General features: G+C 42.5%; 1 protein-coding gene across 7 annotated transcripts in view; it reads left to right on the top strand.

Moving 5' to 3' along the window:
- ABCC5 (ATP binding cassette subfamily C member 5) overlaps positions 1-24414 on the top strand; it is a 69341-nt gene that overhangs the window by 25631 nt on the left and 19296 nt on the right. For 5 of the 7 annotated variants that reach the window (XR_006018450.1, XM_042042588.1, XM_042042587.1 and 2 more), the window contains 20 exons: positions 209-559; positions 2028-2099; positions 2229-2353; positions 2946-3018; positions 3565-3768; positions 4435-4578; positions 6303-6408; positions 7099-7283; positions 8331-8477; positions 8798-8927; positions 9463-9616; positions 9731-9859; positions 11058-11244; positions 12197-12286; positions 14554-14743; positions 15469-15628; positions 16053-16131; positions 16743-16856; positions 17911-18075; positions 18768-18851. Coding sequence is in view for 6 of the 7 variants with exons in the window: in XM_042042588.1 (XP_041898522.1) it covers positions 209-559; positions 2028-2099; positions 2229-2353; positions 2946-3018; positions 3565-3768; positions 4435-4578; positions 6303-6408; positions 7099-7283; positions 8331-8477; positions 8798-8927; positions 9463-9616; positions 9731-9859; positions 11058-11244; positions 12197-12286; positions 14554-14743; positions 15469-15628; positions 16053-16131; positions 16743-16856; positions 17911-18075; positions 18768-18851 (2889 nt within the window). In the remaining variant the exon portion in view is untranslated. Of the gene's footprint in view, positions 1-208; positions 560-2027; positions 2100-2228; positions 2354-2945; positions 3019-3564; positions 3769-4434; positions 4579-6302; positions 6409-7098; positions 7284-8330; positions 8478-8797; positions 8928-9462; positions 9617-9730; positions 9860-11057; positions 11245-12196; positions 12287-14553; positions 14744-15468; positions 15629-16052; positions 16132-16742; positions 16857-17910; positions 18076-18767; positions 18852-21002; positions 21128-24414 lie in introns of all 7 variants that reach the window. The other 2 variants (XM_042042592.1, XM_042042589.1) reach the window with 2 other exon arrangements.

Here is a 24414-nt window from a genome sequence, read left to right as displayed (position 1 = left end):
AGTGTATCCAAGTGCTTCCACCACATCCAGGAATGCCCCAGCCACTTAGCAGACCTGGAGTTAGTTTACACTAATGAGCTACCTTTTGCTCTTCAGCTTCCTCCTACTATATAGCCTGATGTGTTTTGCTGCGTGAGTGTGCCGTAGGCTTGTCTCCCAGTCTTGATCAGGTGTCACATCTTTACACCTCTCTCACAACTCCTATCAGAGTTTATTTCTAATGGAAGAGGTTCATATGATAAAGAAAAAACCAGCCAATCCTCACACCGCGATAGAGGTGAAAAATGCTACCTTGGCTTGGGACTTCTCCCATGCCAGCGTCCAGAGCTCACCAAAGTTGACCCCCAAAGTGAAAAAAGACAAGAAAGTCACCAAGAGCAAGAAAGAGAAGATGAAGCTACAGAATGAGGGACAGCAAGCTGTGCTGGCAGAGCAGAAGGGCCATCTTCTAGTGGACAGTGATGACCATCACAGCCCCGAAGAGGAGCACAAAATCATCCACCTGCTTAGCCTTCGGCTTCAGAGGACTCTCTACAACATCGACTTGGAGATAGAAAAGGTAAGAAGAAATGAAAGGAGGAAATCTGAGCTTTTAAAAGGCCTCATTTTGGCTGCCCTTTGGAACAGAGAGCTGTGGGCTGTTTCGTTTTTGCATGAAATGGAGCATATTGCTTTTGTGCACTCCTGTAATATCCATGGCAACTGCAGTATCCAGGATGCAGTGTCTGATCTTGCTGTAAACAGCTGTGCCATTTTAGCAACTAGATCTTTGCAAGCAGCCTGTGAAACAAGGGTGGGCTGTATAGCTTCCACATTCAGCTGAGGGGTTTGCAGCTCCCAGGACAGTGTGTGAGCCACTGAGCTCAGAGGATCTGCAGGGGACCAGGTACCAGTGGGGTGCTGGTGAACGGTGTGTTCCTGCAGTGGTTTGATAATTTTGCAGTTTCAGCTGTATTCTGGGTGAACATTTTAGTTGATTAGGTGTTCCAATGGAGCATAACAGTGCTTTTTATTGAAGAGTGTGCAATTTTCTTCCTGGAGAATTTTTGTGCAGTAGAACAAAAACAAAGTAGAAGCATTTGGAGCTATTGCTCTAAGATGGGTAAAAGCATGTAAGATGTCAAAGAAAAAGCATTGAACTTAATACATTACATCAATTACAGATACAAAAGTTTTGCAGTTGGATGCCGTAATAATGGGATCCATATATTTATGAAAATATTCATGGTTAAATTGTCTTATGTAGTTATACAAATAGAGGGAGAGTTGAAACTATTTTAAACAGTAAAAATACCTATATTTTAAACTGGGGGAGAATGCATATAGTTCAAAAAATTGCCTCAAAAAGGAGTACAATTACTTGAAAATGTAAAGGCTGGTTTTCTCTCAGAAGTGTGCTACCAAGAGAAGGCCAGCAGTGTGTTCCACAAGTGTCTATATACCTTTTTTGTTCACTTTACTGTTTTTACAAAAGGAGCAAAAATAGTTTTGATAAATTAATTGTTTAATGTGGGTATCAACCCATCCATTTTATTGCAGAGAAATTCTTCAAAGTGACTGAATTCTGGTCTTTTCTTGGTATGTGTTGTTTAGCAAATTGGATCTAAAAGGCAAGGAGTTTTACTGGACCCATATATGCTAAATTCTGCTTTTCTTTCAGGCTTTTCCTCTTTACATCTTTCCTTATCACTCTCAAAAGCATCTTGGTGCATTCTGTTCAGGCAGGACTTGGTGCTTTTGGTTTATTGATCCTCTGGGCCTGCATCCCTAGTAAGAAGGAAGCTGATCTTCAAGTACCTTTGTTTTTACCTGTAGAATTGATTTCAGTTTTATTTCATTGTGGGATTGTGTTTACTCTATACAATTTGAGAGTTAAAATGCTGACTCTTGCTTTTTTTTGTCTGTTATGTCACTTTAGAGCTGTCATTCATATCCAGCTGTCCTCTGAGATACTAAAGGTAGTCTGAATTCGGAAAGGGATGAAGAGTGTAAGAAATGAGTACCATAATTTTTTCCTTTCTGTCTAGGGAAAACTTGTTGGAATTTGTGGCAGTGTGGGGAGCGGAAAAACTTCACTTATCTCAGCAATTCTAGGACAGGTGAGAAATCCTGTTTTGAGTGCTTCTGCTCTTCTTTCCCATCTCCTATTTGACTTATTTGTACTCTATAGAGCGAAGTCTGTTCTAAACATGGGGTAGCATAATCTCACAGCTGGTCTGTGATTCCAGATGACCCTGTTGGAGGGGAGCATTGCAGTAAGCGGGACGTTCGCGTACGTGGCCCAGCAGGCCTGGATTCTCAATGCCACTCTCCGGGACAACATCCTTTTTGGCAAGGAGTATGATGAAGAAAGGTTTGTCAGACTGCTGATTTTCATGAAAGCTTAGTAATTCTTGGCCTGAGTGTGGGAAAAATTTAATGCAGAGTACAGTGCAAATAAAGCCTTTATATCCTTCTGGAGTCTGTCTCTAAGTCTTCTCTAAGTCCCACTTAGGATCTTGCATGTGTCCCTGTGGCTGGTGGCTGTCAGTGTACCTGTCACTGCTCACTTGCAGTGAGGCTGGACCTCATCCTGGACCTTTGGTTTTAGCAGCTGCTGTCAGCAGCACTGAAGTGGTATTTGCTCTTGCTGTCCTGGCCTTGCCCTCTTCAAGTACAACAACTGCTGTGTGCAATGTACTGACATCTTCCATGGCCCCCCTGCAGTGGGCGACTTTGCTGTGGCCCTTAGCCAGCTATCCCTGGAAAGAAATTGTCTCTTTATCCTCACAATGCTTCTGAAGTAGGTGATTAATTATTACCCTTGGTTTTCTCCTGGGAATCCAGGGCAGATGAGTTGTTTTAGGAATATCTGCTATTAGTGTAGAAAATGAAATGATGCTGTACTAGCTAAATAATTGTGGGGAAAGTCAGTGTTCTTAACTATTTATCTACTTGTTCTTCAGATACAATACTGTGCTGAATGGTTGCTGTCTAAGGCCTGACCTGGCCATCCTTCCAAATGGGGACCTGACAGAGGTATGTTTTGCTTATACTGAACTGATGAATAGATGGAGAAAAGAGTTTTGGTTTGGCAGACTAAACTGGAGTGAGGGTACATCAGTCTGGGGTGCATATATGCCAAGATGTTGAATGCACTCTCTTGAGCTGAGCTTATCTGTGCAGGCCATGGACTGTTAAGATCTGTACCCTGTTTTTTACTTATGTTGACTGTTTGGGAATTTTTTTTACTGTGTTGTAAATTTAACTGCCTTAACAGGACCTATTTGAACTTGATTTAAAATAGCTGAGAAAAACCATGGCTATGTTAATACATAAAAGGTAAAATAAGCAAAGAAAGTATTGAAAGCACTGCTACATTTCAGGCATATTAACCTTGAGTTTGAATGTATAACACATGTCAAAGTGGACACCTAAACTAGAACATATATATATTAATATATAGTGTTATGGGGGAGTGTATTTATATAAACATATATAAATAAATACTATGGTCAGTTTTGTTCTGGTCATCTATATTGCATGGTGCTGAAGAAATAAAATAATGGGTGCATGTCTCTGCAGATTGGTGAACGAGGGGCTAACCTGAGTGGGGGACAGCGTCAGAGAATCAGTCTGGCTCGAGCCCTGTACAGTGACAGGGACATTTACATCCTTGATGACCCCCTTAGTGCCTTAGATGCTCATGTTGGAAATCACATTTTTAACAGTGCAATAAGGAAGCACCTGAAGTCAAAGACTGTCCTTTTCATCACACATCAGCTTCAGGTACTGAATCTCTCATACTTTTTCTTGGACTTTCTTGAAATGGTTTGTTAATTGGTTACTTCCATACTGGAAATTTCTATGTCCTGACCTGTGACAGGACAACCCTGTCTGTCTATAGAATGTGTGGTTTACATTTATAAACTAGGTCTGCAAATATGCACTGAGAACAGTTTAATTGTGTATTTGATACCAGTGCTGCTTGGTGTCTGATTGGGACTGGTAACACTTGGCTAAAGAAAATCTACCAGTGAAATAAATACCCTGTTCAAAAATGTTTTTGCTAACTTGCTATAAAGCTATTTCATCACAGCAGAAAACACTTGGATTTGGTGTCAGTAAATCGGAATTGATGCATCTGAGGTTTTTTTGCTGTCTTCTCTGCATAGAAATATTAGTGCTTAGTCTATCAGCATTTGCAGTGTTTAAGTATCTTGAGTCATATCTTCCATAAGAGATTGGTTTTGATAGGACACGAACTTTTTGTTTGTGTAGTGTGAGTAATCACAGTGCTCTAGTCAGAGGAAGGCCTCTGAAAATCAAATGTCTGTTATGTGGGAGTAGCTGTGCTGTATGCCAGTGTCTACAAGCTACTGAGAAGGGTTGTGTGGGAGTGTTTGGTTATTGAACATCGTGATAGAGACTTGTTCTTACTGCCACTTTTTCCAGTATCTTGTTGACTGTGATGAAGTGATCTTCATGAAAGAAGGCTGCATTACTGAGCGAGGCAGTCATGAGGAATTGATGAATTTAAATGGGGATTATGCAACTATTTTTAATAGCCTACAGCTGGGAGAAACACCGCATATTGAGGTACTTGTTTATTTTAAAGTGCTCTGAATCTTGGCTATTCTGAGGTGAACCGAGTGACATTGTTGGAAAACTGGAAAATGGCTTCACCCATTTTCATGTGTTGATCTGACCAGTAGATTTCCTATAGAATAATCTGTGCTTCTTTAGCACTTTGTCATGGTTTGTTTTTAGGGAACGAGTACTAGAGAGGACTGTGCCAGTGAGCTCATGAGTTAATCACGAAAATATTGTAGTGTCTCATCTGGTGATGCTCAGAGCAGGAAGTTTGTCTCTCTTATTTGTACACCCCACTCCTTAATTTACCTCCAAATTAGCACAGATCTCCAACAACCTTTGAAAAAATTCTTACTGGCTTGTTACTACTTTTTCAATAGTGTGACTGAGGCACAGCAGGTATGACACAACTTGTCAAAAGTTAGATGTTGACAGTATTTTGGAAGCGTAACTGAAAATACTGTGTTTTGGGGGAGTTTGAGAAAAAAAGTTTTGCCTTGACAGTACTTCTGTTATGAAAAAAGTCTGTAAATGCAAACTTTGGGATGTGCTCTAGTATTTCAGTTGGTGCAAAAAATGTAAATCTAGAAAATAAGAACCATTCAGTACAACATCATCTGAATTTTCAGCATTTTAATTTTTCCCACTCTTCTGCTCTTTGTTTCCCAAAGCTAATCTCTGGAGTAAAGATCTTTGCAATTTGTTTTTTAATAACTTGCCTAAATTTTGTGTGCATTTTCTCTTAGTAAGAAAAGATTAAAAGTGCATCAGCCGTTTAGTTTTTTAAGAGATGAGAGGCTCCTGACTCACAAGTTGCAGACCTTTAAAACAAAAGGTTTCTGAGAAGGAAGCATTATAAGAATTACAGATAAAGAAGGAGCTTGGTGACGCATTCTCCTGGGAGATCTTTACGAAAGAAGGAAAAGGATATAATTAATTGCTCTGCATATCCTTTGAGTCATGAAGATTATAGTTCTGCCATTTTAAGATTAATATAATGATAGTTAACAAGAGATTCTCCAGTCTTCATGCTTGGCTGACCTTCAGTGTCGCTGTAAACACTAGCTCATGGAAAGACCATTAAATTGTGTTCCTCATGGGATAAGAAGAAATGGATGATCAGTTGGATTCTCTGTGGTTTGAGCTCGTGTGAAGTGTGGGGAAGCAACCCTGAGCACGGTGTGTAAGGGTTTTCTTTCCATGTAGGCTGACTTGAACAGGCAGAAACTCCCAGTTATGGGAAGATGGCTGAGTTTAGAACAGTGCTTGTGTGCACTTTAGTGTTTGGACATTGGGTTTCTGGAAGATCAAGTTAACCTGACTTTTCTTAAGAAATCTCTCATGAAATGTCTCTAAGTAGTAGGGTGTTTTGGGAAAAAAGCCTCTTAAAAAAACAGTGAATTATTTTTACAAGGGACAGCGAGATTGTATCTTTCTTGCAGTAGTAGGGACATCATTTCTCTACCATGTACACTCATAATTTTGGAAATTAACCTTGCACTCTACCTGTACAGGTTGGTAGTAGTTCAGGTTAATAGAGGAAGAGAATTTAATCCACCAGAGTTGGCAATCATCTGTAATAACTGTGATGTTAATATCCTCCTTGATCTCAATGCTGAGCTTTTGAAAGCCTTTGTCCTTAGGTGGCAGCTTAATAGAAGTTTGTGTTTAGATATGAAAACGTCAAAGCAAAGTACTCCGATATGTTTAGTGTTATTGTTTTCTTGCAGATTAATATAAAGAAGAACACAAACAATTCACTGAAAAGGCCCCAGGATAAAAGTACCAAAACAGGGTCTGTGAAGAAGGAGAAAGTTGTAAAGAAGGAAGAGGAGGGTAACTATGTAATCAGATTTCTGGCTGTAATTATTTTATACTCCAATAAGCTCAAAACATGTGCTTCAAAGTATATTGTTAATGTAGCTCTCAGGTTTTGGAAGCTGTCTCAATCCTAGTCACTTAGTGTGGTTGATAGGACACAGGCAGTGGGCAAAGAACATTCATTAATTCATTTTAAATACAGGAGCCTGTACAATGTTTTTAAGTTCAGTCAGGCTCCTGCTGGTCCAATGCCATCAGCACAAAGGAGCTGGTACTGCCTTGTCTCCCACACCACCTCTCCCTCCTGTCCTAAGAGGGCCATGTGTACAGCTTGGTGCTCAGTCCTGGGCAGGACATGGCATTTATGGATGAAGAATCGGAAGGTTTGACTTCTGTAGTTCTCTGTTTAATGTTAGCTTTGAACTTCAGGGTTTAAAAAGCAATAGTGAGGCTGATCCCAGCCTAACATTTACATCTGTGCTGATGAGGCTTTTTCAGCTGTACCATGACATAAATGATTCTGCAGAAGAAATGTGACTTTTTCAAAAACTATTCGAACCACTGAGTTCTAAGTGTGAAGTGTGTGTTTCTGAAAGTACTCTGCACAATTTGAAAGACTAATTTTGTGTGTGTTCACAAATTTATAGGAGTTTCATGGAAGAGTTTTTTTTCCTCACTCCCTCTTCATCCTCTGTTGTTTCACAGGCCAGTTGGTCCAGTTGGAAGAGAAAGGCAAAGGCTCTGTCCCCTGGTCTGTTTATGGTATCTACATTCAGGCAGCTGGAGGCCCCTTTGCATTCCTCATCATCATGGCACTGTTTGTGATGAATGTGGGCAGCACAGCTTTTAGCAACTGGTGGCTGAGTTTCTGGATCAAGCAAGGCAGTGGAGTAAGTTAAGTAGCATTTCTACTCTTGTGTCTGATGGGCTGGGGGTTTGCTCTGCTAGACTAATCCCAAGCAGTCCTGCAAGACCAAATGGTGCTTCCTAATTTAAATAAGTTGTAGGGCTCCTCAGGAGGTGGTCTCACTAGGGAGTTAATCTCCAAGAATAAGAGAGCTCCAGTAATAAGAAAGCTATAATAACTCATGTGGTTTAATGCTGCCTTCTTGTTCCTTTTCTTGGTTAGTCTTAAGAAAAGGAAGTGAAAATATGAAAGGGGCCAACAAGCTAGTTTTAGTGTTGTTTTTTGTTTAAATGTGATCTTATACCTAACGGGATAATTTTTGTTAAAATATGGCTTTGAGCCAAATGACTTTTGGAAATTACTTTGAAAATTCTGATGATCTGAGATGGTTTGGGCTTTTTCCCCACTCCCAGGGCTTTGATTGCAAGTCTTGTTGCATTTAAAAATTCAAATACAACTGCAGGACTTTTTTGTGGGGGCACAGAGAGCAAGCTACTAATCTGAGATGAAATAATGAACTGCAGATGGCCAACAATATTAGAACAACCAATGAGGTCCTTAAACATACTTAAAGATCAAAAATAAAAGCGAGAATGAGAATGTACAACAGTGTGACAGTAAAGAATTTATTGCATAGTGGCAGAAAAAAGCAATGGTCTTTAATAAAGAGCTCTATCCAAAGTAAATATTGCTGTGTAATAGGAGTGCTGGTGTGCAAGTATCTGACCTTGTTCAGAAGAACACAAGAAATAAATATGAAATGAGAGATTAGGAATCAAATGAAGTAGGCATTGTGGAAGTATTTTGAAGCATATTGCAGGAAAAAGGCCAAGGGCTACAAATCTGCAAGTCAAGCATCTCTGGCAGGGAAAGCTTTCTGAAGTATTCAATGGTCACTGAAGTGTACTTTAAAGAAGAAATATCAAATATGGTGGGAGAAGACACAAGGCAGTTAAATTCTACTACATGTAACGTATACATGCTTCGTCCTTGTCTTAACCAATCCCTGAAACCTTGAATTTTTCTGCAGAACACCACAGTGACTTTGGGAAATGAGACTGTCATAAGCAGCAGTATGAAAGATAACCCTCACATGCATTACTATGCTGGCATCTATGCACTGTCTATGGCAGTTATGTTGATCCTGAAAGCTGTTCGTGGTGTGGTCTTTGTAAAGGTAGGTGCCAGTGCTGGTGTTTAATGTCTCCCCCTTCTCCTACTTCTGCAAATTGCTGTCACTGTTGTTCTTTTGGTCAACTCCCAAGAGAGACTTTTGAACCAGAGGAAGTCAATCATGGATTGTGATGTTTCCATAGCCAGCTCTTGAGGCTGCACCATGTTTCTGCTAAACTTCTGCCCAAATGAATAGCTTCCTCCATTGGCTGGAAGCACAGAATGCAATAAAAAGCCTCTTATGGTTGGAGAGAGAAATGGAGTAGAATATTTTGGTGCTGCAAACACTGTTTTATAACACTGCAATGTTTTATGCATTGGCAGGGAACTCTCAGAGCATCCTCAAGGCTCCATGATGAGCTCTTCCGACGGATTCTGCGGAGCCCCATGAAGTTCTTTGACACTACACCCACTGGGAGGATCCTCAACAGGTTTTCCAAAGATATGGATGAAGGTATCTCTCGCTGTGTGTCCTGTAAATCCCACTTTCAGACCTCCCAGTTAACTCTTGAATACTCTCCAGTCTGTTGCTGTTGGGGTGTTTGTACCCTATGTCTGCACTTCCAATAAACAAAGCAGGAACTGGGACATACCCTGGGTTATGATTCTAGAAGGCAGCTGGTAGCTCAGATCTGATCATTCCCTTACAAAGAAGGGAATGTGCAGCTGCTCTTGTACCTCCAGGCTGTACATGGGCTCTCAGCAGTTAATGCAGGGGCAACTTAAAACGTTAGAGTGAGGCTGGTGTGCAGCAGAGGTGGTAATTAGGTCAGAGTTCCATCAGTGCTATTTCTGCAAATGGGAATAATTAGACTGCCAGCAACTCAGAAGGTAAAAACACCCCAATGAAAATGTACATTTTAAATTTGAATAAGCCAAGAGAAATCACTGTCCTTGTCAGTGATGTACAGCTGGACTGAGTTGTTTTATATAAGTTGTTTTAGCTTTCTGCACTCAAGATCTTCCTCTTTTCCTTCCATCTTCACCAGTTGACGTTCGTTTGCCGTTTCAAGCGGAGATGTTCATCCAGAACGTCATCCTTGTGTTCTTCTGTGTGGGGGTGATTTCTGGGGTTTTCCCCTGGTTCCTGGTGGCAGTGGGACCCCTCATAGTCCTGTTCACAGTTCTGCATGTTGTGTCTAGGTAAGTGCACCAGCTGCTTTGGCTAAAAGTACAGATACTTTTACCTTCAAGTACAACATAGTGGTTGGCATATGGTGGTTCTGCATGAAACTCAAAGTGCTTCTTTCCTTCCAGAGTCTTTATTCGAGAGCTCAAGCGTCTGGACAACATCACACAGTCTCCATTCCTGTCTCACATTACATCTAGCATCCAGGGTCTCTCCACAATCCATGCCTACCACAAAGGACAGGAATTTCTGCACAGGTTAGTCTAGATACCCATCTGGGAATGGTGGAGGACAAAGCTGAGTGCAACAGGTTGGCATTCAGAAGGGTTTATTGCTGGGGTCTGATGGATCATTGGTTCTACAAGTGAAAGTTACTTTTCTGGGGGGAAAAAATTGGGAGAACAGAAGAAGGGTAAGGGAAAACTGGGAAGAGCAGTGGTGGGGGTCCCAGGTGAATGCTTTCCTCTGGAATTCTCTGCAGTGCAGCAGGTGGTAATGGTGAGGACAAGGTTTTGGCTGTACTTTTCCCTACTAGTATGTAATTTTAATCAGGCCTTGCTTATACTTTCTGTGGATTGTTTCTCATGATGTTACTAGCATTGCTTAAAGCGTGCTAACCAAACCTCAGTGAAAGTATTGGTGAGCTGTTAGTCTCTGTGCACCTGTGTTACTGGAGAGCATTTGTCAATTACTTCAGTGACCATCAGCCACCGTGTTCACTGTGCCTGGTTTTCTCTAGTATAAACTAAAATCTTTCCAACACATGTTTATGAGGGAAAGCGAAGCATTTCTCACGTGAGTGGTAGTTGCTTCCCATGAGAACCTGCTGTAACAGTAGGGTTTTGCAGCTGCAAGGTCATGAGAACAAGGGTGTGGAAGCATAGGGAAAATTGCCTCAGGAGCTCTGCAAAGACGCTGCTACACCAGCAGTTACTGGCTTTGTGAATCTCGGGTGTTTCTCCTTAAATACGCTTTCTCAGCTGTGCATTGTCAGGATTGTAAATTAAGTAGTACTTGATGTGTTTTAATTAGGTGTCACCAATTCTATCAAAACTTAATTTACTTATACACTTGTGTATAAAATGACACATATTCTGAAGCACTGCTGCTGTTATCTGTGGAGTAATTTGTAGTCACTGAACATCTTCTGGAAGGTCTTGCATAGGTGAAGAATGGTGAAAGTTTGTGTAATGTCCCTGGCTTTGATGCACCTCAGCATAATTGATTGTTGTAGACAGACTGGGTGATTTGACTTTGGAGAGTTTGAGCTAAGTACACATCTGACACTACACAGGAAAGTCTGCAAACCCTGCCATTATGTTTTGGTTTCAAACTTTGTCAGTGATGACTCCTCCCACCCTGAATCCTGATACTGGAACAGGGGTTTAAGTAGGTCTGATATTTGTAGAACATCAGGCTCATGGAGTCTACTAACCTTTCCTGTGTTTGTTTCAGGTACCAAGAGCTGCTGGATGACAACCAGGCCCCGTTTTACCTGTTCAGCTGCGCAATGCGCTGGCTGGCTGTGCGGCTGGACATCATCAGCATTGCTCTGATCACAACCACTGGCCTTATGATTGTCCTGATGCATGGCCAGATCCCTCCTGCCTATGCCGGGCTGGCCATCTCATATGCTGTGCAGGTGAGTGTGACCACATACTGTAATATTTAACTGCTCTTTTAATGTAGATATTGCTAATGAGCAAACAATGTTCAGCGCTGGCTCAGAGGAGCTGCAGGGCTCGGAGCTCTCGTGTTGGAATTGCTGTTTGGCCTCTTCTGCCTCCTTGTGGCGGTGAGATGAAGAGCTTAGACACCTCGTACTTGAAGCTGTTGCTCTTGGGAAACGTTTCTAAGCTGCGGGTTTCTCAAGGGATTAATAAATTATGGTGATTTTAAAATGAACTATTAAATTAACTTGCCTTGAACACGTTATTTATTTAGTGCTCAATGCCAAGAGTACTTGTATTAAATATCATAGAATTGTTTAGGTTGGAAAAGAGCATAAGGTCATTGAGTCCAACTGTTGCCTCAGCAATGACAAACCCACCACCAAACCATGTCCCCAGGTGCCACATGTGCACGACTTTTGAATGTATCCAGGGATGGTGACTCCACCACTTGCTGGGAAGTTTGTTTCGGTGCTTGGCAACTCTTTTGGTGAAGAAATGTTTGTAACCTCCACTCTAAACCTCCCCCTGGCACAACTTGAAGTTGTTTCCTCTTGTCCTACTGCTTGTTAAGTGGGAGAAGCGAACAAACCCCACCTGGCTACACCCTCCTTCAGGAAGTTGCAGAGAGTGGTAAGATCCCCCCTAAGCCTCCTCTTCTCCAGGAGCCCCCCCACCTCCCTCTGCTGCTCCTCACACAACTCCAGAGCCTTCCCCAGCTCTGTTGCCCTTTCCTGGACACACTCCAGCACCTCAATGTCTGTCTTGTAGTGAGGGGCCCAAAACTGAACACAGGCTTTGAGGTGTGACCTCATCAGCTCCAAGTACAGTCACTGCCGTGATCCTGCTGGGCACATTCATCTCTTAATTCAATAACTAATCACAGCTCTAAAAATTTGTCTTTGTTTTCTTTCACCACTTCAGTTAACAGGGTTATTCCAGTTTACAGTCAGACTGGCTTCAGAGACAGAAGCTCGTTTCACCTCAGTGGAGAGGATTGACCACTATATCAAGGTAGGACTGTAATGCATTCGGCTGCCTGTTGTGAAATTTTGTGTTGTTTGTTACAGTGCTGGCCTCAGGCTACCTTAGTACAGACTGTATGTTCCTGATCTTGGAACGGCACTAAAGCCTGTGCTGTAACACTGCAGAGTGAGTTTGTTTTATGAAGCATGTGTATCAGCACAGGGGGGATGAATGGCCCCAGAGCTGATAGATAATTAAGCTTACAGGTATTGCTGGAGTTAAATAAGGATATTGGAAGTTTGCCGACACTCACAGTAAAGAATGGAGTGTGTAAAAAGTGTAACAGAGGATTCAAAACATTATTTTACAGCAAAAGAGTGGTGTTCTGGCATCCTTCATTCCCAACCTAATGGGATTCCTTCATTTAAGCACAGATAACTGTTTTTTGCTTTATCTACAAGTAATTCTGCTTCATCCTAATAAGCCTACTTTTCCACAGCTGTCTTATGTAACATATTTCTATATGCTTAAAAAGTCAAGGGATTGTTCTTACTGCAAACATCAGAAATGTGCTCAGCTAAACATGAGAAATGTGCCAGGCTAAATGCTTAGCAAGCTGCTCTGATTATCTGTAACCCTTTCTTTGTAACTGGGATTTGTGTGCAGAACTGGGCATAGGTCAGTGGGGAAAGCATAGCCAGGAGAAAGCCTCCTACTGGGTCTGGTGTGTGAGGTGAAAGGCTTTTTCATTTCATGTTCCCTGTGAACTTCAGAGGGAGATATATACATATATTTATTTGGTAAATCTGGGCTATTTAGTTGATATTTGTAGTATTTTTTTAAGCCTGTGGATTTAATCCACAGGCTAAAAAACAGAAGAAAAAAAACCAACAAACCTGCCCACTCCCCCAGTTAAATAAATAAAACCTCTGGAGGCATCTAAGTAGAAAATTTCCACATATGGAAGACTTGGTGACCACACAAGTTGACAACTCTGCCAAATACTGTATCTCTCTCACTGGGCTGAGATGGATTTATCATTGTCAGGCCTTTAGTGGCAAAATATACAGTTGTAGGCTGTTGTTTGGTGTTTTTTAAGTTATGTCTCTCATTCTATATCACTGTTAAGCAACACTCTGATTTTTTTTTTTTTTTTTTTTTTTAAATTCTGATCTCTAGACAGACATTTATGAAACTGTAAAACTAGTTTAAAGCTGAAGTAAAGGGGTGGGTGAGCAGTGAAACACTATTCAGGTCGTGGGTCTTACCAAGGCCCAGGCTTTTTTTGGTGGGGGCTCAAGGTTGCTGTTTTGAGCACCAAGCCCAAAGAGTTGGAGCACTATGGTAGCAGATGGCTGGTTTTTTCTCAAACCCCAGGTGTACAATTAATCTGCCTCTAACTAGATGTTGCAGATGTCCCCAGGTGACATCCCTGTGGGATCTCTCAATGGTCAGTGTAGGAAATGGGTGTCTCCAGAGGGCAATTTATTACCTGTTCCAAGTATTTATATTAGAATGAGAAAAATCACACTGCAGAAAATGCTGGCTTATAGCATTTGTAGGGAGATCTTTTTTTGTAGAGACTACAGAGGAGTTGTCAGGGCCTGGTTCAGTTTTGAGGTGAATCCTGTGACAGGATTGCTGCCATTCTCTTTGAGGGTACTTGTGCCAAATATGGGAAAGTGACCTTGACTTCACTCTAGACATGCTATAAAGCCTTGTGTTTGGCTTTCAGATGTTCTGCTTTTCTTTTTTTATCTGTGAACTGCTCAATAAGGGGCAGAGTGAAATAGCAGAAGTGAGCAAGCTGGAAGGGACTGACTCAGTGATTCAGTAGGACAGGGAAACATGAGGAGTAAAAGAAAGAGGGTGGCATTTAATGTGTTACTTGGGCATTCTCTTCTGTGTCATCATCAGAGGTGACCCTGGCATGGCACAGCAAATGAGGCATAGAAATGCAGCAGATTTTGCATCCAGTCTTTGGATTCAATAGGATTGTGTTGATAAATTCAATAGGATTGTGTTGATAAATAATAGGCCTAAAATACATTTTGAATTCCATTGATGAAAACTTTTGTTGTATAGAAGGACTGATGCCATTACTGAAGCAATGGGAGGGAAATTAAGAGTGTGGTCAGTGTAACACAGCAAACTTCTGGACCACTGGGTCCACATCCAGCCAAACAGCTCATCATGGAAGTGCTATAAATGATCTGGGCTGAGTCCATGGGGAAGATCTGCAGAAAGCTGCAGCTGATAATTTTCCTTTGGTGCTTTGTTTACTGGAAACTGAACTTCTGTATTTTTGTTAAAAGACACTTTCCCTGGAAGCTCCTGCTCGAATTAAGAATAAAACTCCTCCTCTGGACTGGCCCCAAGAAGGTGAAGTTGTTTTTGAAAATGCAGAGATGCGGTACCGAGAGAACCTCCCTCTAGTACTTAAAAAAGTGTCCTTTACCATCAAACCGAAGGAAAAGATTGGCATTGTGGGGAGGACAGGCTCAGGTAAGGAAAAACACTAAGCAGAGTTAAATTACTGCTTTTACAGAATAGATTGGGGCAGTCTTATTGGTTCTCCTCTGTGTTTGGCTAAGTTGTTGGTTGCACAGGAGGGGTTGAGCAGTCTGTGAGTGGAGAATTCCATTCATGTGTGCACATAAGCAAGATCCCTGTAGGCAATAGTGAAAACAAGTTTCCATTTAAAGCAGAGGGATATCCTGCTATGCTTGAGCCAGTGTGTTGATCATATTTAACTCCCCAAGCCACTGACCAGCACAGATTGGTGCCTACAATGTGCTCATTGCACCTTCTCTGACTCTCTTGGAAGTTTTTTGTACTGATGCTGCAGGCAGGTTTGGCTCTGAGCCATCTCAGAGCTCTGTAATGTGAAGAATCCAAACCCCTGTTTGTGAGATGACTTAAATCAACCTCAGAATGAGTTTCTAAATAAATAATTTATATTGTTGTATTGGGTTTTCATGGCAGGGTTTTGGCAGTGGGGTTGGGGCAGGACTCCAGGGATGGCTTCTTTGAGGAGAGATTAGGAGCTGCCTCCACAATTGCTCAGTTTAAATGCTGAACCTCAGTACTTACCAGAGCATTGCTGCCAGGACTTTTTGGTATTTTAAAACTTTTCTTAGATGTGGACAGCTTTTTAAAATGCTTTCTCATCTGAAAGCTGTTATGATTCTGTAGAAACACCAGTCTTGTTTTTCCTGTCTCATTTCTAGGGAAGTCTTCCCTTGGAATGGCACTCTTTCGTCTCGTTGAACTGTCTGGAGGCTGCATTAAAATTGATGGAGTGAAAATAAATGACATTGGCTTAGCAGATCTTCGGAGCAAACTCTCCATAATCCCTCAGGAACCTGTGCTGTTCAGTGGCACTGTGAGGTTAGTGAAACCATAAGAAGGCAAGAAAGGGACTGAGCAGTCTACCACTTTATACCTGAAATGCCATAGGTGCCTGGTGAGGTGGTAGCTCTCAGGCATCCTAGCTTCTGTTCTGGTTTTGAAACAACAAAAGCACAGATGAATGATTTTACCTGGCCCAGTGCAGCACTGGGTGTGATCATCCTGCATGGAAGTCTTGCTTCCCTTTAGATGTGGTTGAAGTTTTAGTGTCTTTGTCTTCCATCTCTACTCTTGTTTTTTGGCTCTTCTAACCCCAGAGTGCTGGGAGCATCTGATTTCCTTGGCAAGGAAACTGTCAGTGGAAGGCCAGATGTAAATCACCTGTCTGGAAGAATTAGCACACTGCTGCTTTGCCATTCATTGCTGAGTTAAAATTCTGCTTGTTTTCTGCTTCCTCTTCCAGATCAAACTTGGATCCTTTCAATCAGTACAGTGAGGAACAGATCTGGGCTGCTTTGGAAAGGACTCACATGAAGGAGTGTGTAAGTATTATGTACACTGGGAGATACATGTTTGTATTTGACTTCCAAAGCAACGTGTTCTGTTAGTAGCTATGTTAGAGGTATTTAGATAAAGCTTTTTCTCTGTATTTTTCCCCCTTGTTCTCTATGCTTTATTTGACCAATCTTTAAACTTTTTTCCATAATTTTATCACTGATATTTTTGGTTTTTTGAGAACATGCCATGTTCTGTGTGTATTTTTTAGTATGTAGCACAGCAGAGTGCTGCTTCATCACAGGGATTCTTAGGGTGTTAAAACATTTCAAGTGATATTTTTCTGTATGTGCCTTAAGTGTGCATTCTGCATTTCTATTTGTGAGTGTACATGTCGCATGTACAAATTTATAGTGACCTTAAAACCTGCCCTTTGTGAGACCCTCTGCAGCAAGACTTGCTGCCATGACATTTCCAATTCTTTTTCTTGGTAGTCAAGTGGCAGCGATGGCTATGGAATTCAGGCTGCAGGAATTCCTGCAGGGACTAGGTTCACTCTCATCTCTTGGTGACAAAGAGTTTGTGTTTATATGCTGTTTGTGTTTATATGATTTTATGCAATTCTGTAAGATTTTTTTTCCTCTTCTTTCCCATGCAGGTTGCCCAGCTGCCTATGAAACTTGATTCAGAAGTGATGGAAAATGGGGAGAACTTTTCTGTTGGAGAGAGACAGTTACTGTGCATAGCTAGAGCTCTGCTGCGTCGTTGCAAGGTGAGCGCAGCAGGGAGAGAAATAGCTGGAGATACCAAAATTATAGGATTGAACAAGCCTTCTTTTGTGCTGGATTCTTTCTGTCAGAGGAATCACACCAATGATTATTGCAACCCAGAGAGGTGTAAGGTCAAAACAACCAGGAAGGTATTTGTAGCCAGCTCCTGTAATGTCCTGCCATTGGAAAGGTGTTGTTTGCAAGTGTTAACAATAGTGTGTCAGACTGGCCTAATCTTTTATTCCATGTCCTGTTACTGGAGAGCATCAGATTCTTCCCTTCTTCCACCTTTTTGTGGATATGAGCCAAGTGTTTTCCTTCTACTAAAATGTGGTCTCCAAGTAGAGTTTGGGACCATGCTATGCCAGCCAAGTGAAAGGTTTTGCAGGAATGGAAAACAATAATTACAGTGAGAAAGGACTTTTGGATTGAGATTGACCAGGATTCTGGTTTTAAGAACCTTTTGTCTGAAATGCAACATATCATAATATTTTAAAGTTCACTCTGCATCTGTTTTTAAAGTCAGACTACTCAGCAGAAGTTACTGTCTCTGCAGTACCTGCACAAAGCATGTCCAGTTCAGCTGTGACAAAAAGTCACTCCAAATCAGTTTGTCTGAGAGTAAGAGAATTCTTACCCAGCATAAGGAAAGTATTAAGCCTAGTCAGTATTGACTCATTTCAGAAGGAATGTCACCACCAAGCATGTGTCAAATTAGTTTACTGGTAAAATTTGTATTTGAGATTAATCTACTGAATATGAAACTGAAAGTAGGAAAGTTGAGGCCCGGTTCATAATCCAGATGTAGCTCTAGGATGTGACCATAAAATGTAAGTGTGATCCATAGGTCTTCCCAGTGTGATCCTTTGTTGAAGGCAATTACATAAAGAAAACTGAAAGGCTACTTGTAAAAACTGCTTTTGTGCCCACAACTCTGTAAGGATTGCTGATTGTGACAACTCTTGGCCATGGCCATTCTGCCTACTCTATGTATTTTTATATTCAGGAGGGAAGGTGTGACTGTGGGTAACAGCCAGGATTCTGTGCTGCTTTCAGATATTGATCTTGGATGAAGCAACAGCTGCTATGGACACAGAGACAGACTTACTGATCCAGGAGACCATCAGAGAGGCGTTTGCAGACTGCACTATGTTAACAATTGCTCATCGCCTGCACACAGTCCTGGGCTGTGATCGGATCATGGTGCTAACACAGGGACAGGTGAGCAGGGAGGTGTCTCTGCCTCTGGTCTGGTGGTGCCTTGTGTGGAGACTGAACTGAGGGAACAACTGCACTGCAGGGTAGAAAATCCTCTCTGTTTATTTACACAGAGGATTTTGGTAATAATACTCCAACAGAATCAGTTGCTACCTTACTGTGACAAAATCAAAGATGGCAAAATTCTGTTTTTGCACTGAGAAAGTACCATAGAATAATAGTTTATCTTTAAAAATATTTTTGAAATACCCTTTGTAGGTTAGTTCTGAGATGGGTAATAACATAAACATCCCTGCTGGGCAGTGTCCCATTACTTTGATAAAGCCCTGTGCCATCAAGCATGCCTATGACAGATACTTACCTATTTTTCAGGCTTCCATTTGGGAGTCATAAACAGTTAAATCAAATGTAAGAACATTGGGTGAGGCTCTTAAAGGTAGAGAAGGCAAAAGCCCATAGTGTCTGCCTCTGCCAGAGCCAGCAGAGGTTGCTTGCTATTGGGTTAGTTCCAGTGTTTGAGCCAGTCTGAAGCTTTACAGTATCCATAAATGCATGTACTTTCACTGCCTGGTGTCTCATCTAAAGATGAATGCTGTGTTTTCTATTCTTTACTATCACATCACAAGTCCAAGGGGTGGGAGTCAATTTTCTGCTGAATTTTACTGACATATTTTACCTGCCTTGTTTGGTTTCAGGTAGTGGAATTCGACACCCCAGCTGCCCTTCTGGCCAACGAGAACTCGCGCTTCTATGCTATGTTTGCTGCTGCAGAGAACAAGGTTGCTGTCAAGGGCTAAAATTCAGGGCAAAGTCACTTTAATTTTGGAGAGCTATGCTCCCTGCCTGTGGCAGGCCAGCTCTTCTTCCTCCTCCTCCTCGCAGATTATTGCCTTTTCATCTTTTAATTTTTAGCACAATGTGTCAAGCCAGAGAGTTTTTAAAACCATGTCAGAAGAACTCTTAATGTTTTTATTATTGTATTTATTCCATATTTACTAATTTTTTGTTATTAAATGCACTCTACAAATGGCTCAGGGAGCCATAGTTATAAATGTATCAGAGGCCTATAATGAAGCTTTATACATGTAGCTATATCTATACATAATTCTGTATATAGCCTATATTTACAGTGGAAATGTAAGCTGTTTATTTTATATTAAAATAAGCACTGTATTAATAACAGTGCATATTCTTTTCTATCATTTTTGTACAGTTTATGGTACCAGAGATCTGGCTTTGTTATCGGACGGTATCAGACACTGTTTTGTCTTTTACAGTTCGTCTTTTCCTAGTGCCAGATTTTCTGCGTGTCTGAGTGGAAGTGAAGCTTTGCAATAGTGTCCTTTATTGTCACATCTTTGTCTAGCGCAGCAGAGAAGAGCTCTGTGGTGTAACTATTGCATTGTAATTTATCAAAGCTATTTGGGGCATTGCTAATGTTCACCACAGCAGCGGCTGCTGCTTCCCATAATGCTTTTCCAAAGCAGGGTTTTTAGTGATCAGAGTGGGGAACCACTCCTGGGTCACATTAAGGCCTTGTATTTTCTCAGTGTTCTGACACAGTATTTCTTACTGTATCAGCAGAGTTTATTTTAATGCAAGCCAGCCCAAGCTCTTCCTGCTTTGCTGATCTAACACAACCAAAATCTTACTGTTCGTGGAATGATCTGTAACAAATTAATCATAAGGTTCAAATCATACCCTGTATGCTGGCAGGAAAGCCTTTTCAGAGTTGCTTCAGCTGACTGACTCTCTATCTTGAAGCTGCTAACACTCCTCAGAGGTTTAGGTTGGCTTTCACTGGCATGGGTAACACTAACTCTTTGTTCTGCTCACTTATACTAAGATTAATCAACATTGATATTTCCTGTTTCTTTCTTGCACACTTGTTAAGGAAGCAGTCCTTGACCCCACATCTTCTGGAACCTTAAAGGGGTTCCTGTTGATCAGGATGTAACACTGGTGTAGGACATGGTTTTCTTACTGTAAATGACCTACCTCAGGTTACTGGGTTCTGCGTAATGCATTGCCATGATCACTGTACACCATCCCTGTTTTTTGGGACCTGTGGCCCGGGGGGACACAGTTGCTCCTGTGATAGCTGTGACTTATTGAATGGTCAGCGTTGCATGTCTTTGTCAACTTGGACATTTTGTAGCCTTAGCATGTTTGCAAAATGTCTCATTGAGGCAGAAATCTGAAAAGTAAATAAAACTATTTTGGGTTTTGTAAATTTTATTGGCTTAAGTGGTTTGTTTTGGGCACATAAATAACTTTGCACCTTTCTGAGCCCTGGGGAACAGGTTTGCAGTCTTTTTTGTTTGTTTGTTTTTTCCTCTTGTCATGCATCAAGGTCCAATCTTTCTTTCTTCAGAGTAAAGGTGTTTCTTTAAAAGTGTGGTGGGTGATTTAAAAGCATGGGGGTTGCTTGCAATACATGTATGTTAAGTAGTACAGGGAGTAATAATTTATAGTGCAAGTATTCAAGCCAAGTAGAAGGGCTGAGGTCAGGTGGAAGACCTTCTTAGGCTCAGATTTTCTATTTTCTTTACCTGAAAGCACTACAGTTTATAGTGTGACATGACTGCAAAGTCACAGAAAGAAGCATTTCTACCTACCAGTACCACAGGCAAATCGTGGCATTAACAGAGCTTGCGCTGTAGCTGGAAGTAGCACAAAAAGCATTGCTGTGATTGTTCTTAACTCTTCTCCAAAGCAAGAATTAGCTGGCACAGACCTTACCCTGCTCACAGGCCTGGAGTTTGCCCCATGGACTTCAGCATTTCACTTGAAGGAAATGGGCTAATGTACCTGGTTCTGAGTGCTGCTGGGGTCAGTGTGTGGCTTTACTTTACAGCTAAGGCTGAGCTAATGGCAGTCTGGGCAAAAGGGGAGCCATCCTGATCTTATCCTCCTCCTTCTTCTTCCAGGCTGGGACTTCCTCTTCCTTTCCTGATGCCAGCAGTGGCTCTTGTGTGGTCCAGATCAGAAAGCTAACTTGCAGAAAGCAGGAATGCTGTACAAAGGAGACAGGAAGGCACCACCTGGAAGGGAGGTGAAGTGGGGCTGCTCTTTTCAGCAGGTGCTGGCTGTAACAGTAGCATAGGTGTGAGAGGGAACTGCTCAGCGTTCACTGCCCCAAACTGCTGCTTCCCAGTTACACTCTCCTAAAGAGCTGAATCTTTGCTGCAGCTTTGGTGAGCTGAAACAGCTCAGCAAGGTGTCAGACAAGGGCCTGTGATGGAGCAGGTGAACAGTCACCTGTGAACAGCAGGGATTAACTCAACCATTTTGTTAAACCTTAGCTGCAGCATTGTTACTTTGGAATTAAAGACAGAGACTGACAGAAGGAAATGTTCTTTCTGTTGTGATCACTTCTGTGCTTCATTTGTCTCACAGATGCACTGAAGTATTGCTGCTCACAGGGGTAGCTGTAATTTTTTTACTGGCTTTCATCCCAAACCACAGGAGCAAGCTGAGGCCTGGCCAAGGGCCCTATCACTGAAGTGGAAGGAAGAAACATTAATATTTACAAATGGGACTGAAATATCTGTATCTTTGGAGCATTCTACAAGAGGTTGATGATGATTGGAAGGTTCAGGAGTTGGATTCTGCTTTAGAATTTATAGTGTGATACCCAGGGAAGATTTCATCCTATGAGGAATAGAATAAGATGCTGGGATTGGGACAGAGATTTTCCTTAAAGAGATCCTGCCCAAAATAGCATGGAGATAGCACATGCTTCTGTTCTAGTTTAATATCAACTGGCAACTAAGCCCCACACAGTCCTGTGGGATGGGGGAGAGAATTGGAAGGGTAGGAAGCTAGAAAACTTGAGAGCTGAGATCAAAACAGTTTAATAGGGAAAGCAAAAGCCACACAAGCAAGCTAAAACAAGGTATTTAATTCCCCATGTCCCAGCCTTCTCCATGAAAGCAGGGCTCCATTGTGGGTAATGGTGACTTGGGAAAACAAACACCATCCTCTGAATGTCCCCTCCTTCCTCTCCAGCTTTTATAATGCCATATGGTCTGGAATATCTATCTGGTCAGTTATATCTGTCTATATCTATCAGTCTGTCCCTGCTCTGTCCCATCCCATCTCCTTGAGCACCCCCAGCCGCCTCACTGGTCAAGTGAGAAGCAGAAATATCCTTGGCTCTGTGCAAGCCCTGCTCAGCAACAGCTACACTATCCCTGAATTATCAACACTGTTTTCAGCACAAACCCCAAACACAGCTTGATACCAGCTACTGTGAAGAAAATTCACTCTAGCCCAGCCAAAACCAGCACACCTTCCAGCAAAGGCTGTGGCCCAAGACCAGCAAGTGTGCAAGAGGAGAGAGATTTGTCTGGGATAACTGGTTACTGTATTGTCCTCTGGACTTTCCATTACGTCAGTTTTGCTTATTCTGTCCAAACACAGCGAGTGCAGCTGATCCTGATTCATTATCAAAAGCTTAGAGCCTCTTCAAGAGAATGTGTTCCTGCTCATCTTGTCAGTCTGATGAGTGGACACATTGCACTTGCTTGGGACTTCAACCAAAGCACAGGTAGGATTCTTCTAAAATTACCCAGGAGATAACATGCAGTTAGATTGATGTAATTAAGTGCCAAATCAGGCCCTGAAGTTGTGCTGGCTTGAACACCTGAGGACATTTCACCCTTACCTGTGGTGAAGGTCATGCAGGGTCAGATCCTGAGGTTGCTGGGCTGTGCTTTGCACATCACCTGTAGGTGAAATCCAGGTCACACAGGCCTTAGTGCATCACTGGAAACAAAATTTGAGGAAGCTGAATTTTTTCAAAAGGCAATTGGTATGAGTGAGAGAAGGTATGAGAAGGATAAAAGCAGGACGTTTGATTTATTAAAGAACACGGACAGAAAAGATGGCAGGACAAAGTGTTTTTCTTAGTTACAAGGGAATTTATTGCAATGACAAAATTGCTCTTTGGAGGTTCTTCAAAAGAACACTGAGAAAGTGCACGGTGCTGTACCCAGCAACCGAAGAGCCTGAGTGTTATTTTTTTACTGCAGCTGTAGCATGTGTTCTACTATATATAAAACTATATATGTTTTACACAAAGGTTTTCTTTAGCTTCAGGTTGGTAGACGGTGATTCTGTGTTTAACCCTTGGTTGAGCTGGTAACTGCAGCCACAATGTGCTGAGGCTACAGTTTGTGCCTCTGGTGTGATGATACAGTGGAAACTTAGCTGGAATTTGGTGCAGATGCTGCAGCCGTTAGTGTAAGGCTTGGGAGGCTTTTAGAATGTACCACTGTGGGTTCATTAAACCCACAACCATGTGAGAAATGTTCCTGTCTTATCCAAAATACTTGTGTTGGAGCCTCATTAGGCAGTAGGCAAAGCATAACAGTGAAAATTAGAGTGAAAATAACTTACAGAAATGTCATTACATGGGACAGAGACTTTACGCTGCCCTTGGGCTGGGGGGAGTGCAAATCACAGTTACTTGCACAGACCTCCTTCCTTCCAGCTTGCTGACTCCTGCTGTTGCCATGCAGAGAAACAAGTGCTGTACAAAGCTGATAATTTTGTGGTTTCTGTCCTTTCCCATTTAGGAAGGCAGCAGTATAGGGTGTGTGATTGATTACCTAGAGTTCTAGGGAAGAGTAAAGTGCATTATATCTGAGCAGGGCTCTGGGGCCAGTTTTCAGTGAGACTTGGAGGCAGGAAACTACAGGCAGCCCAGCTGGGAGGGAAAGGATTTTTAAAAGGGTGTATATGGGGTGCAGGAAGAAGGGAGGCTATTTAGGGTTAGCTGTGAGCTCGATGTGGGGGTGTGACCAGGAGGAGTGAGGAAGCCAAAATAGGTACCGGTGGGATAAGGGTGCAAGAATCAGCCCTGCTAGGAGCCGTGGTATGGAGGTTTTGGGGGTGTTTGTCGTGGAGCCAGGAGCGGGGGACGGTGAGGCATTCACTCGCTGTGCGGAGGGGACAGAGCTGGCTGTGAGGGGACAGGAGCCACCCGAGCGGGGCGTTGTGGCCATGCCAATGGCCGTCCCCAGAGCAGGAGCGCTGGGAATCGGTGTGTCCGGGCCAGGCCCTGGGGTGGGGTAGGGGGAGAGGAGGGAAGCTCTGCGTGGGCCGGTTAAAGCTGCCCTGTGAACAGGGGAACGGCTGGACGGAGCTGCCGGTGCTCAGGGCAGCACGCGCGGATGCCCACAGGTGTGAGTGAGGGAATGAACGAATGAATGAGTGAGGGAACGAGTGAACGCTGCTCCCCCGACAGCGATGCCGGTATCGGGGCTGTCCCAACGCCCGCGTTGGGTTCGGCTGCGCCCGGGCCGGGCTGAGGCGGTGCCGGGGGCGGGGCGGGTG

This window comes from Corvus kubaryi, unplaced genomic scaffold, assembly GCF_017639235.1.
Source record: "Corvus kubaryi isolate FWS band 111438036 unplaced genomic scaffold, C.kubaryi_AGA036_p1.0 37397, whole genome shotgun sequence".
Lineage (NCBI taxonomy): Eukaryota > Metazoa > Chordata > Aves > Passeriformes > Corvidae > Corvus > Corvus kubaryi.
Note: the sequence above shows the minus strand (reverse complement) of the source record. Positions and strands in the feature narration are given on the sequence as shown.